General features: G+C 61.1%; 2 protein-coding genes across 14 annotated transcripts in view; one reads left to right on the plus strand and one right to left on the minus strand.

Annotated features, from left to right (window-relative positions):
- GRAMD4 (GRAM domain containing 4) overlaps positions 1-6,394 on the plus strand; it is a 65,969-nt gene extending 59,575 nt beyond the window's left edge. For all 13 annotated transcript variants that reach the window (XM_027968220.2, XM_060414298.1, XM_042247892.2 and 10 more), the window contains exons 14-19: positions 731-885; positions 2,429-2,573; positions 3,128-3,221; positions 3,862-3,946; positions 4,217-4,285; positions 4,411-6,394. In XM_027968220.2, the coding sequence (XP_027824021.1) occupies positions 731-885; positions 2,429-2,573; positions 3,128-3,221; positions 3,862-3,946; positions 4,217-4,285; positions 4,411-4,515 (653 nt within the window). In that variant the 3' untranslated portion in view covers positions 4,516-6,394. The remainder of the gene's footprint in view (positions 1-730; positions 886-2,428; positions 2,574-3,127; positions 3,222-3,861; positions 3,947-4,216; positions 4,286-4,410) is intronic.
- Positions 6,395-9,246: 2,852 nt separating this feature from the next.
- Positions 9,247-13,855, minus strand: part of CERK (ceramide kinase) — a 40,044-nt gene continuing 35,435 nt past the window's right edge. Inside the window, exons 17-18 of the mRNA XM_042247895.2 lie at positions 13,521-13,732; positions 9,247-11,252 (exon numbers count right to left, since the gene is read on the minus strand). Coding sequence (XP_042103829.2) covers positions 11,180-11,252; positions 13,521-13,732 — 285 coding nt within the window. The 3' untranslated portion in view covers positions 9,247-11,179. The remainder of the gene's footprint in view (positions 11,253-13,520; positions 13,733-13,855) is intronic.

Consider the following 13,855-nt stretch of genomic DNA (forward strand, 5'->3'; position numbering starts at 1 on the left):
CCAGAGAGGCCCCTCGGAGGCTGGGGGTGGGGGGGCTTGGTGGGGAACGCGGAGGCCTGTGGATCCTGGCTTGATGGGCTGAGTTGGGTGTGGAGCTGTGGGCTGGGGGCTGTGATGGTTGGGGTTGTCCCTGAAGTGCCTGGTGGGTGCAGATGCTGAGCGCCCGGTGTGGGGGTTGTAGCTGGAGAGGGAGGGGGGCACGGGTGTGGAGAGACTGCCCCAGAGCCGAGGTCAGGGTCCTGAAGTGACCCACCTGCTTAGCCCAGGCCCGCACCCCCACCCCGGGAAGTCACACCCCCTCCCCAGGTGCGACCCCCAGGCCCAGGGCTCTCCTGGCCCAGGCGTGCCCTGCCTGGAGCTGGCGCTGGGCCCGTCCTTGGTGCGTGAGCGGGGGCAGGCAGGCTAGGGAGGGGTCCCCCAAAGTCCTGCTCACGTCCCCTCGGAGGACGGTGACTCATGGTTCTGCTTGGTTGGCTCCTTTTAGGGACAGTTTATCGTTTGGCCTGAGCCATCTCTAGGCTTGAGATAACAGTACCCAGCAGAGGCCTCCCTCTCAGCTGGGGTCCCTTCCCTGCCCTGTGTATCCCCCTCCCAGGGCCACCGTCCTGCATTTGGGCCCCGAGAGGCCCTCCAGGGAGCACTGGGCCCCCCAGGCAGGGCGGGGACTGCATGCTAGCCGCTCGGGCGGGGCTCAGGGTCTTGCTGAGACGGGACCTCATTTGCCCCCCAGGCCTCTACGCTGGAATCAAGTTTTTCCTTATCGATTTTATCTTCAAACGCTGCCCGAGGCTGCGAGCCAAGTACGACACTCCGTACATCATTTGGAAGAGCCTCCCCACGGACCCCCAGCTCAAGGAGCGCTCCAGCACCGCCCTGTCGCGCAGGGTAGGCCACCTGCCGGCTGGGGAGGCCTGCCTGCCCGCCCCGCTGTGCCTCGCACCCGCTCCTGGGGAGGCGCTGATCTCGGGGAACCCGGAAATGAAACAGCCGTGGGGCAGATTCCCCGTGACCGGCTCCACTGTCCCAAAGGTCCAGGGTGACTATCCCAGGGCCAGACAGCCCTGGGCAGGGGACGGCTGTTGGCGGAGGTCCCCACCCACCTGAAGGACCCCTGCCCATCCAGACTGGCTGGGGAGCAGGCCCTGCCCAGCCAGGTGGGCCCCCAGACCCCAGGCAGGAGGGTTCAGGGTGCTGGAAGCTGGAGTCCCGGGAGGGCCTGGTCCCTGCTCGCTGGCTCGGAGGCTCGGGCAGCGAGGCTGAGACGGCACATTCGGTGCGCACAGGCTGGTGGAAGGTTGTGTGGGCGTCGGGTGTTGCGTCCAGAGCCAGGACGTGGAGGGCACGCTGGCCGTGCTGGCTTTCTTGGTGTCTCAGACTAGTGAGGAGGTGCTGGGCTCAGCGGGGCTCCGGTGGAGGTGTACGAGGGCTTCCTGGAGGAGGTGACCTCGGGTTTCAGCCTTGTGTTTTGGTGCCCAGTGACGCCTTGATGTCTCTGTCTGTGGGAGGAAAGCTCTGGGTCAAGCACGGGCCAGGCTTCCTGGATTCTGGGACCACGAGGCTTGTTGGGGGCCTGAACTCACAGGCCAGGTGCGCAGCACACACCTCGCTGAAGCCGTGGGTGGGCTCTGGTCACACAGACCCAAGTGGACCCAAGGGGTGAGGCCCACCTTAAGCAGGCTCCCTAAGCGTCTTAACCAGAGAGCTGGGAGGCGGGCTTCCCGGGATGGAGGGTGACCCTGCTGGGCGTCCCGTGGCCCGTGTGTCTCAGCACGCGGCTCACTCAGCGGTGGTCGTGACGTTGGGTCACGCGGCCCCCGCCCCTCCTGTCGTGTGTATTGTCTCTCCCGGAAGGCCGGCTGTCAGGACGCGGCGAGGTGTGGCGCCCATGTGGACGCCCCTCCCGCCCTGGGGCTGTGCGTGGCTGTGGTTGACTGACTGATGTTGCTCTCGGTGGCCGGGGCTTCGGCCGGCCTGGTGTGGGGGGCTGTGCGTGGCTGTGGTTGACTGACTGATGTTGCTCTTGGTGGCCGGGGCTTCGGCCGGCCTGGTGTGGGGGGCTGTGCATGGCTGTGGTTGACTGTCTGAGTAGTCAGTGGCCGGGGCCTCGGCTGGCCTAGTGTCCGCAGCGTGGCTATGAGCTGCCCCAGGGCTGAGCACTGGCCAGCCCCGCGCTGACTGCGCGAGCTGGCTTGGCCTTGGCTCAGTGGCTGGGATGGGGCCCCTCGCAGCCAGGCTGCTCTGCACAGGGTGGGGGGCTTGTGGGGCAAGGAGGACCGGGTCCCCCAGGGGCCCTCCTGCAGGGTGCACCCACGCCTGGGTGTGCCTGCCTCTCCCTTTGTCCAAGTGTGCAGCTGGGCCCGGGGTGGGGGACGACCGTGTGCACCCCCACCTCGGCGGGTGGCGCTCACCGGCGCCTGGGCCTCCGCAGCTGCAGACGGCTTCCTCCCGGAGCTGTGTGTCCAGCGCACCTGCTGGCCTGAGCAGGGACGAGGACGTTGGCCGCCTGCATGGCGCCAAGAAGGGCAACTTCCACGAGATCTTCAACCTGACGGAGAATGAGCGTCCGCTGGCGGGTACGTGTGTGCTGAGCCCGTGGTCAGGCCGGCAGCTCGCCCACCCCGGTGCTGGGACCCAAAGGCAGGGACGGGCCGTGGGGGCTGGGGGAGGGCCCCCTGGGCCAGAGGTTGGAGCGGCCAGGCGCATCTGCGGCGGGCGGTCTGGCAGCAGAAAGGCAAGCGGGCGTGGGCAGGGTGGCTTAGATGTTGTGGCCTCTGTCGTGTGTGACCTCGGCTGGTGGAAGACCTTTACAAAGCTTCAGCCTTGAGCTTCTCCCGAGCCCTCTTCCTCCTGACCTGGACCTTGACCTGTGTGCTCTGAGAGCCGTGGCCCAGTTTGACCCGTTTAAACCAGGCTTTGCCTTCACGCCCCTGCCCACTCACTGGGAAGGGGCACCCATTTCCCACAGCTTCAGCCCCCGCCGCCCCCAGCCCCGCGGGTTTCTCTGATGGTGGAGCGCAAGCATCGGACGTTCCCGAGAAGCCAGCATTGACGCTCCCAGCGTGAGTCCGGGGCGCGCATCTCCGGGGGAACGTCTTGACCAAGTCCTGTCCTGCTTTGTCCCCGTTAGTGTGTGAGAACGGCTGGCGGTGCTGCTTGATAAACCGGGACCGGAAGATGCCGACTGACTACATCAGAAACGGGGTCCTGTACGTGACGGAGAAGTGAGTGAGCCGTGGGCGGGGCGCAGGTGGGCACGGCCCCGGGGGCGGCCGGGGTCTGAGCAGGCATCCTCCCGGTCCAGCACCTGCCCAGAGCCGCCCAGAGCCACTGGGCTCCAGCCCTGGAGTCCGGCATGCCATAACCTGGGGTGCCCTGGTCTGCTGTGCTCGTCATGTGGCAGGAACCCCCTCCCTGGCCTGGGCCGGCAGGCTCCTTGTTCATCTCCGTTTGGGACGAGGTGGCCCAGCTGCCCTGCAGGGGTGGGGGGTGGGGAGGAGGCCCTGGTCTCAGCCTGGGGGGCCCCCTGGCCACCTCGTTCCCCACACTCCGCCGAGGATCATGCTTCCCTCCCTTCCCGCTTGCTGGAGCTTCTGGCCCGGCAGACCCCACTGGGCCGCGGGTGCACACGTCTCCCGCAGGGCGCCCCGCGGGGCTCCTTGCGGGACCGTGAGTGGGGTTCGGTGGGAGTGCTGGGCTTCAGACTCAAGAAGCCACAGGACTCTGTAAAAGCGAAACCATTTGTAGGAAGCCGGCATGTCTCGGCCAGTGAGGGGGGCCCCATGTCTGGGCTGCGGGTCAGCTGCTGGCGTGGGCCTCCTGGTTCATGTGCTGGGCTCTGTCTACTCCCCGACCCCCCCGTAGTTACCTGTGCTTTGAAAGCTCCAAGTCCGGCTCTTCCAAGAGGAACAAAGTCATCAAACTGGTGGACATCACGGACATCCAGAAGGTGGGTGCCATGCCCATCTCAGGAGCGGGGGGCCACCCCGGGAGTGGGATCGGTCAGAGCGAAGCGCGGGGCCGTGTGGACCGTCGGGCTGTGCTCCTGGGCGGTGTCTGCGCAGGCACGCGGTCCGCCCGAGTTCTCTGGCTGGCGAGGCCTGGGCCCGTGGGGGTCTTGCCGTCTGGGGCTCTGTGGAGGAAAAGGTCCTGGGGTGCGGGGAGGGTGGCGCTGACCCCAGGAGAGCCCCAGGGTGACGTGCCTACTGCCTGCTTTCAGTACAAGGTCCTCTCTGTCCTGCCGGGGTCGGGCATGGGGATTGCCGTGTCCACGCCGTCGACCCAGAAGGTAAAGGTGCTGGCCGGGGCCCCGGGGTGGGGTGGGCTGGGGGTGGGGTCTGCCCGCGTGGCCTGGCCCCGCTGGCCCTGGCCTGTGTAGACTCCCGCCTGCGCCTGTTTGCTCCCTCCCGCCAGCCGCTGGTGTTCGGCGCCATGGTACACAGAGACGAGGCGTTCGAGACCATCTTCAGCCAGTACATGAAGATCACGTCCGCGGCGGCCGCCGGCAGCGACAGCTAGTGCTGACTCCCCTGGACGCTGCTGGGAGGTTTTCTTTTTCTTTTCTCTTAACAGTTTGGTAGTGGGAAAAAAAAAATCGGACATCCTCATGATCTTTTGCAATAATCCCCCCGGATGTGTGATTTCCATTGTGTTGACCCTGCGTTTTGTAGACCCCTTCATGCAGGGGTCGGGGCTCTCGAGGGCTCGTCCCGTGGATGCGGGGGCCACCGGGAAGGACGATGACATACGGGCCCCGCCGCCAGGCACGGCCGGACCCCCTTGGTCCCCGCGGGGCAGAGACCGCCCAGCCCGGTCCCAGGTGCCAGCGGCTCTTCTGCACCAAAGCCATAGGAGGAGCGCGCAGGGCCTCCCCGTGGAGAGGGACGCCCACGACGTGTGAGGGGGCCCCTGCCAGCCTCCGTGAATGGGCCGGCCCTTCAAAGAGGCCCCCGCGCGCATGTTGGGAGCACGATGCCGGCCAGCCCCTCGGGGGCCCGCGATCAGCCTTGGGGGTATGCGCAGAGGCCGAGGACGACAGCCGCTTGGGGGGCTCTGGGCTTCGGGGCTCGTGCCGGCTCCCAGGCTGCAGGGCCAGCTGGCTGAGGGGCTCCTGGGCTGGAGCAGGAAGGACGGGGGCACCCCAGGCCCCCCCAGGGCGGGTTGTAAGAGGTGCTGAGCCTGCCCAGCGTTGGCAGCAGCACAGAGCAGAGCCCAGAGGCCGGCCTGCACCCGGGCGCCCCCAGGCGGAGGGGAGTGGGGTCCTCGCAGGCCTGGCATCAGAAGCCGGCAAGGCGTCGGGACTGGCCCGAGGCCTCGGGGATGGACACGCCGAGCTGCTGAGCACACTTCCAACCACGGGCCCTGCCGGCCCTCAGCTTGTCCCGCATCCCCGGGTGTCACTGGGATTGTTGTTTTTTGAAGAAACAGAAGATTATATTTTTTACAGAGAGCAAGCTGTTTTTCTTATTTTTGTATCATTTTTCAGATGTGATTTTTACCTTTGCTCCTAATTTGCTGGTCGGGTGAGTGACATGGTGGCCTTGCTCAGGTCACACCCCCAGAGGGGTCCCCTGCCCCCACGGGGAGCCTCCCCCACCAGCTCCCAAAGCACATGCCCTGGTCCAGACTGTACGTGCGGGGCCAGCCTGGCTCCCCGTCCCCCTGGCACTGGGATCTTGTGATTCTGCAGGTCGACCTTGAACAGACTTAGGCGGAGCCCACCCTCAGCCTGGGCTTTGGACCCTGGTCAGCGCAGGTGGACCAAGTCTCAGGGGCTGGGTGAGGGTCCACAGCCAGTGGGGACCCCCTCCGGGCCCGAGGCAGGCAAGGTGGGCCCTGGACTGGGTCCAGGACGACAGCGGGGGCGACACCTGGGGGTGTTGCCAGGGCCACTGTGTGCTCAGCGTGTGCCCCCAAGCCCGGGGCGGAGGCCCTGCGGGGAGCGGACTTGCTGTCTTCAGCCGCGTGGCTCGGTTTGAGTCCCTTCCAAGGAGAAAGGGAGATGAAAACTGACCATGTGCTGCGGGCGGCCGCCAGGAGCCGAGGCGGGCCCTGCCTGGAAGCCCGGGGCCTCCACCGGGAAGGGCGCAGGCCCGGGAGACGCCCTGTCGGTGAGAGCCTGTGTTGTTTTTACTGAATCGTGTAAATCTGGGCAGACGTTTAATTTCTGCGACTAATCGCGGAACTAGAATGAATGTTAACATTTTTTATGTCTGAAGCTTGAGTCTGTTTTCACTCTGTAAATGCTCGTTACCAGTGTAACTTTTGTTCAACAAAAGAATTGTACTGTATGAAGAACTAATTGAAAAAAAATTCTCCTGTAACATTTTTTTTTTTAAAGAAAACCTTGTTTAAAGAAAAAAGTCTTGTATAAATTATAAATTTTTATTTAAATAAACCTGGAACGTGTTGTGCTCACAGTAGGGGAGGGTGCGGGGTGGCTTTCCTGGCAGGGTCTCGTGGCCAGCAGCACTGGAGGGCAGTGGGGTTTTGGCTTCAAGGCCGAGGGGTGAGGTGGGTCCCCCGGGAGTGAGCCGTGGGGGCAGGGCAGGGGGGCTGTGCACACGGACAGGCTGGGAACAGGGAGGCAGAGGCCGGCTTCCAGAAGAAGGAAGCCAGTGATGAGTGGTGGCTGGAGGGGAGGGGTGTCCAGGGGCTGGCACACACCCTGGAGGTGGGGGGAGCTCAGGCCTGGCCTCCCGGGGGGCCGTGGGCATGTCTGGGGCTGGGTGCTGCTTGCAGCCCCCGCCCTGAGGCTGAGAGATGGGAGGCGGAGGGGCCCTGGCCAGAGGGGTCCTCAGTAGCACGTGTGGTTCTGCGGGTCCACTCGCTGACACTAGACACGGATGCAGGAACCTGCCTGGCTTCTGCAACCACTGGGGCCATGTGGTGCAGGGCAGGGGGTCTGGGGGACAGAAGGGGGAGACGGGAGCACAGAGCGAATGAGATGAACATTTTTGTGCTTGAATTGGGGCTTTCTCCACGGGTGGTGCTGTTTACAGCATGGCATTTGGGGAGTGGATTTTACGACTGATGGACACTTAAGTAAGGAGGCCACACACTGACCAAAGGGGGTGCTCATGGTGAACCAAGAACTGGGACTGGTCTGGTTCTCCCCACGGTAACCAATTGGCAGAGCTGATTCCAAAGTTATTTGTTGAAACAGAGACTCTAGTGAGATGTGAGGGACCCTGACGACGGCTGGGGTGTCGGGGACTGGCAGCTGCGGTCCGTGATCCGAGGGAGACCCTAGTGTCTGGCTGGCTGAGATCTGCCCCAGAACCACTGGGACAGGAAGCCCAGCCCCTTCCTCTTGTGGACCCAGCGTCCTTCACTGTCAAGGGCTGGCATCCCACCAAGGCCGTAAAGGAAGACAGACATTCCAATATCTGTGTCTACAGACAGTCCCCAGGCCTGCAGATAAATGAGGCAAGCTTTCTGGATGCAATCCCATTCATAAAAAACAACTGCGCTTGTACTTAAAGGAGAGTAGCCTCACAATAACGCTGTTTCTAAGAACAAATCCGAATAAAATTGAGAGATGTGGAAAAACTATAAAGCTCTGTTAAAAGGCATGAATGAGGACTGACGTAAATGAAAACATGCAATGTTAATAGACTGGAAAATTTCATTTCGTGATGAAAATGTCTTCAGTTCAGTCAGTTCAGTCACTCATTCGTGTCCAACTCTTTGCGACCCCATGAATCGCAGCACACCAGGCCTCCTTGTCCATCACCAACTCCAGGAGTTCACTCAGACTCACATCCATCGAGTCCGTGATGCCATCCAGCCATCTCATCCTCTGTCGTCCCCTTCTCCTCCTGCCCCCAATCCCTCCCAGCATCAGGGTCTTTTCCAGTGAGTCAACTCTTCGCATGAAGTGGCCAAAGTAATGGAGTTTCAGCTTTAGCATCATTCCTTCCAAAGAAATCCCAGGGCTGATCTCCTTCAGAATGGACTGGTTGGATCTCCTTGCAGTCCAAGGGACTCTCAAGAGTCTTCTCCAACACCGCAGTTCAAAAGCATCAATTCTTCGGCACTCAGCCTTCTTCACAGTCCAACTCTCACATCCATACTGGAAATACCATAGCCTTGACTAGACGGACCTTAGTTGGCAAAGTAATGTCTCTGCTTTTGAAACGTCTTAACACCCGCTAAATGAAACAAGCTCCAGAAATGACACCGTACAATCACGTTATGTGAGGAGCAAAGCCTGCAAGACTGAACACACTGTTCGAGGATGTGAACACACAGGGGAGGGAAGAAGCCTTTCTCTGCCCTCTTAGGTTCAGTTCCTGGGGTCTGCAAGTTAAATCAACAAAAGGCAAGTTAGGAGAAAAGGCACAGAGTTTTTATTTAGTGCTAATATTTATGTATTTTTTTGTTCCTGGAGGCCTTTGTAGAAAAAGAGTCTGACCCAAAGAGGTGGTCAGACTCAGGGTTTTATATGCTGTTTTAATAAAAGGCAATAAATTTGTCAAGAAATGACAAGATAAAGAAAAGGGAGCTTGGGCTTCTTGGGTAAACATACTGAGGAATTTTATTTGGGGGGAAACTAATGGAACAGAGTGAAAGTTGCTTGGTCGTGTCCGCCTCTTTGCGACTCCATGGACTATACGGTCCCTGGGATTCTCCGGGTCAGAATACTGGAGTGGGGTGCCTTCCCCTTCTCCAGGGGATCTTCCCATCCCAGGGATTGAACCCAGGTCTCCTGCATTATGGACGGATTCTTCACTAGCTGAGCCACGGGGGCTGGCTAACGGAATAGGAGGGTGGTTTTATTACTCAGGTTGGTTTGTCAGCTCGGTGCTGACTCTGTCTCCAGGGACACGGGCAGCCCTCGAGGACAGGGGGGGCTCACCTCACAATCAGCAAGGCGTGTCCCTCCAGGCAGACATGGGAGGGGCAGGCAGTTCTGCCTGCATCAGCTGCCACCTCACTGTCATCTGCTCAGAACCCTCTCGTGCCCAAGTGGACCACGTGGGGTGCTGTGTTCTGATCCCCTCACGAGGGTGAAGCACGCGATTCGCTCCAGCTTTAAAACCATAGTTCCCTCCTCCGTGGGGGCAGGGGAGGCTCGGTCCCCAAGGGCACACGGGGAGGAGCCTGGGGGTGAAGATAAATTCCTTGGCATGGGCGGTAGGCTCACCCTTGCTCATTTTCTTTAAATTGTATGTGTTGTCACACACAAAAAATATACTCTGCTTTGAAAGACAACAGGAATTTGTAAGAGAAAAAAAAAAGGCCACATTCTGCCCAAAGTAACAACTTTTATTTGTTTTCTCAAACATATCGGAGCAAATTCACTGTTTTCTAACCTTGAAGCCAGCAAAGTTAGAAAGGAAGTTAAGCCACTTTCCGTTGCCACCGCCAGTTCCACGGGGCCGCCGTGCGGGCAGAGTCAGCTGGCGCCGAGGGCCTGGCACCCCGGCCGCCCTGGCCTCTGCATGACCAGGAAGAGGGGAACCGCGGCACCGCCGAGCACAGGGCCACCACCGGGCCAGCGCTTGTCAGCAACCCCGGGGCCTCCCTGTCCAGCCGTCAGTTCCGATTTTTCCTTAAAATGCTGGAGTTTAGGCTGTGGTTGCTCCACCAGAGTCCTGGCTCGTGGGAAGGTCGGAAAGGTACTCTGGTCCCGGGGTGGGGTCGTCCGCAGCTCCTGGGGTGGGGGTGGGGCTGGGGGCTCAGACAGTCACAGGACCCCCAGGGACAGTACCAGAATCTGCGGTTTTGAAGGTCAGCAAGCGGTTGGTGAACATGGCCAAGGCCACTGGGGAGCCACGTGGCATTACAGGGGTGGGGTGGGGGGCTCCTTGAACAGAACATGCTTACTCTTGGCCTAGACTGTTTTTCTAAACAGCAGTGGGTTTCGGGGCAGACTAGTGATTGACGTTTCCCAGGGACAGTCAAGACTGTGGAGACCCTCTTGGGGACCCTCTAGGAACACGGTCTCCTGAAAAATCCCTGTCGAAGCTGCCCTGGGTGGGAATGAGACAGGATGTGCCACACGTACGAGTTCTGAGAATGAAAGACATCTGTTAGACGCGAGGGTGACCGCCGGACCCTGCATGGTGGCCGGCGGCCCTCAGACCGCCTCTTGTAACAGTCGAGCTCCCTTTTCACAAGTCCAGGTGGGGGCGGCATCCTCTTAGGTCTCAGATAAAGCTGCTGCAGACGCGCTGTCCACGCAGAGAAGCACAAACACGAAACCGGGCCGGGCCAGGCGCCCCCCGGCCCGGGGTGGGGCCCGCACTTGCACAGCAAACAAATGAAAACACGGCCAGCGAGGACACTGTTCATGCTCTTCTGGTTTACAGGACGAACCTTGCAATAAATATATGGGAGGAAGTGTGTAGACAACAAAGGCATGGACCTGGATCACGTGTACAGACTCGGGGCTGCGGAAAGGGCACCCCGGGACAGTGGGGCTCTTGGTCTGAAGTTCATGGGCTGCTTCCCGTCTCCCCACCGAGCCCGGGCCACCGAGCCCAGGCATGGCAGCCCCCGCCGTGGGGAGAGCGCTCGGGGCGTCTAAGCGCTGAGACACTCGCCAGGGCACCACGAGCGGCCAGTTTCCGAGGCGCCTGACCTGTCCTCCCGCCGGATTGTCTAGAAGCGCTGCTGTGACCGGAGTGCAGCCTGGGGAGTCCCTCCCGCTCGCTAGACCAGGCTGCCCCGGAGGCAGACGAGGATGTTGCCTTGTAGATGCCCCTAGGCAGACTAGGACATCGTTGCCTTGTAGATGCGGGAGACAGGAAGGGTCCAGACGTGCTGCCCTAATTGCAAGGGAAGAGGCAAGTGCTACAAAGCAAACCACTACTCAGCAGGCGCTGACCACCAGCGCCGCAGGGCAGGTCCTGCCGAGCAGCCCAGGGGCCCCATGGACGTGCCACCCCTGAGTTGCTGCGTTAGAGCCACGGGCGGGCCATCAGCGCGGCTGCAATCTAAGGGGCTGGCTCCCCAGCCGGCATGGGCCACCTGCAGGGGCTGAGACAGGTGAGATGCAGCCCACAGACGCACACAGAACCAAAAATACCAAATTCGTCCATGAAAATTGCTGACAAAAATGTTATTTTTTCTAAAATCAATATTCAACTATCAAAAATAAATTTCTAAATTTGAATGTATCGCAACATAATTGGTCTGTCGTCATTGTCTAAGACACGGTTCCCACGGCCCGCGCTCAGCCGCGGGACTCCTGCTTGGGGCTTTCTTCGATTCCTCGTGCGAAGAGCCGGACCAGCTGGCAGTGGACCCTGCGGAGACAGAGGGCCACACTGAGACCCTGACCCCGGGCCCGGGGGCAAGGCGGGCCTCAGTCACCAGGGGGGCGGGTCAGGGGCTCCGGGAAATGTGCTGACACCCCTGAGAGAGGGCGGTGACGGCCAAGCGGAAACCCGGGACTGCGCAGACCCACCGGTGAGCAGAGGGCCAGCCCAGCCCCACGGGCCAGCCCCCCCCACCCCGGGTCCGCTCATCAGAACCCAGCCGACGGGGCCACAGGGTGGGTCCCACGAGGAGCACTCTGAGCGTCAGGAGACGCAGTCCGGGAGGTGAGGGGCCCCACCTTCCACCGCAAGCACAGCATGTGAGCCTGGGGCTTGGAGGTCTGCAGGGGCTCCTGGGCCCACCCCCACCCTGGCAGGGCCTCCTCCCCACATTATGAATGACGTCACAGGCGCCTCAGAGATGCCGCGTCATAAAACCCCCCGAAGTGACGCGCTGCTCCAGGCTCCGTAATCTCTGTCAAGATGCACAGGCTCTATTTCTCGAGAGAACCTTTCCTAACTGTCGACCGTTCCTAAGCCGGCATTAAAAATACTTGCATTTCCTGAATTTGTGAAAGGAGCCTACTGAAGGCGGAGCCCTGCACACAGGACCGCGGGACGGGTTTTCTTGGGACCTTGGAGCCCTCCTGCCCTGAGATGCAAGGCGTGAGGTCACTACCACACTGGCTGCACCCCGGCTGCAAGAGCAGGGACGAGCAGGCCGGGGCTCGGGGAGGCTGGAGAGCCTGCTCCTGCCCGTGGCTTTGCTTGGACGCCAAGGGTAGAGAGGCCTGGCTGGGGTCAGTGGCTGGTTGCCTGAGAAGCCATCTACAGTGGGGTTATAGGCGAGGACGCGCAGCTCGCCGAAACGCAGAAGCTGTGCCCCCAGCTGTCCTTCCGGGCTGCAGGGGCGGGGCTCGTGCCCGCTCGTGGGCACCTTCCTCACGTAACCCACTCACTATGGTCAACGAGGGTCCAGTTTGGTTTGCTTAAATCTGCCTGCAGTGCAGGAGACCCAAGTTCTTCCAGGAAGATCCCCTGGAGAAGGAAATGGCAACCCACTCCAGTGTTCTTGCCTGGGAAATGCCATGGACAGAGGAGCCTGGCGGGCTGCAGTCCAAGGTGTCGCCAAGAGATGGACACGACTAAGTGACTGACACTTTCATTTTCACTTTTCTCTCAAGATCCTAGACGTTTGTAACAGGATAGAAAGAATCCTCCTAGAATTAAACAGTTCCCCTCAATCTCTTAGGGGCTTCCCAGGTGGTGCTAATGGTAAAGAACCTGCCTGCTAATGCAGGAGACTTAAGAGATGCAGGTTCGATCCCTGGGTGGGAAGGATCCCCTGGAGGAGGAAATCGCAACCCACTCCAGTGTTCTTGCCTGGAGACTCCCCCATGGACAGAGGAGCCTGGCAGGCTACAGTCCATGGGGTCACAAAAAGTCGGACACAACTAAAGCAACTTAGCATGCTTACACGCACACCTCCATCAACAGCCCATCGTTTTGAAAAAGAGAACGCGTTTGACTGTGTCCTTCCATGGGGAAAAAGCCTTTCTTGGCGCTTAACATCTCACCTGGTTCTGTAACACATAACATCTCACCCAGTTCTGTAACACATACAACCAGACTGCAGATCCCCAAGTCCAAACAACAGGCCTAAAGGATTTGGGGCTGGAGGGGCAGGCCTGGCACCTGGGCCTTAGCTCGGCCGTGGGCTCCTCGGGCTGGAGCACGTCCTGGTGGTGTCAGTGGACCCAGGGCTCCGAAAGCGCCCGCAAAGGGAGTTTGTTAGTTTAAGTCGTTAGGAGACAAGAGGGAACAACAGTCCAGGGCGTGGCAGAGAAAGTAAGACGAGGGGCTCCCACCCCCAGTGTCCTCCCAACACTGACACAAGGGCATCTCCCGGGCACGCCCGGGCGTTCACGGCGGGCTGCCACATGCCAGGCTGTAGGGTGCCAGGCTCCCAGACCCCCCGGGGCACGCCTGTGGGTTCACGGTGGGCTGCCACATGCCAGGTGGTAGGATGCCAGGCTCCCAGATCCCCCGGGGCACGCCTGTGGGTTCACGGTGGGCTGCCACATGCCAGGTGGTAGGATGCCAGGCTCCCAGATCCCCCGGGGCACGCCTGTGGGTTCATGGTGGGCTGCCACGTGCCAGGTGGTAGGATGCCAGGCTCCCAGATCCCCTGGGGCACGCCTGTGGGTTCACGGTGGGCTGCCACGTGCCAGGTGGTAGGGCGCCGCCTCCGCTCACCTGACCTCGATGGCTGGGCTGCTGAGCACCTCCCCGTCGCAGTTCCAGCTGCTGCTGGAGGCGCGGCAGCAGCAGGCGGTAGGGTGCTCGCTGCACAGCTGTCCCAGCCGCTTCTTCCCGCGGCCCAGCACGCTGCTGTCCTCGTCTTCCGCGGGCTTCGACACAAACTGGAACTTCTTGACGCGATAGACTTCCACGAAGGTGAAATCAAACTAGCGAGAGACAGCCAGACGGGAACGCGCTCTCAGCGGCGCTGTGCTGGCGGCATGACCACCGTCGGGGGCCTCCCAGCGGGCCCCCCACAACGTGGGGACACGAGAAATGGTCACCACCAC

Source organism: Ovis aries, chromosome 3, assembly GCF_016772045.2.
Source record: "Ovis aries strain OAR_USU_Benz2616 breed Rambouillet chromosome 3, ARS-UI_Ramb_v3.0, whole genome shotgun sequence".
In the NCBI taxonomy this organism is placed as follows: Eukaryota; Metazoa; Chordata; class Mammalia; order Artiodactyla; family Bovidae; genus Ovis; species Ovis aries.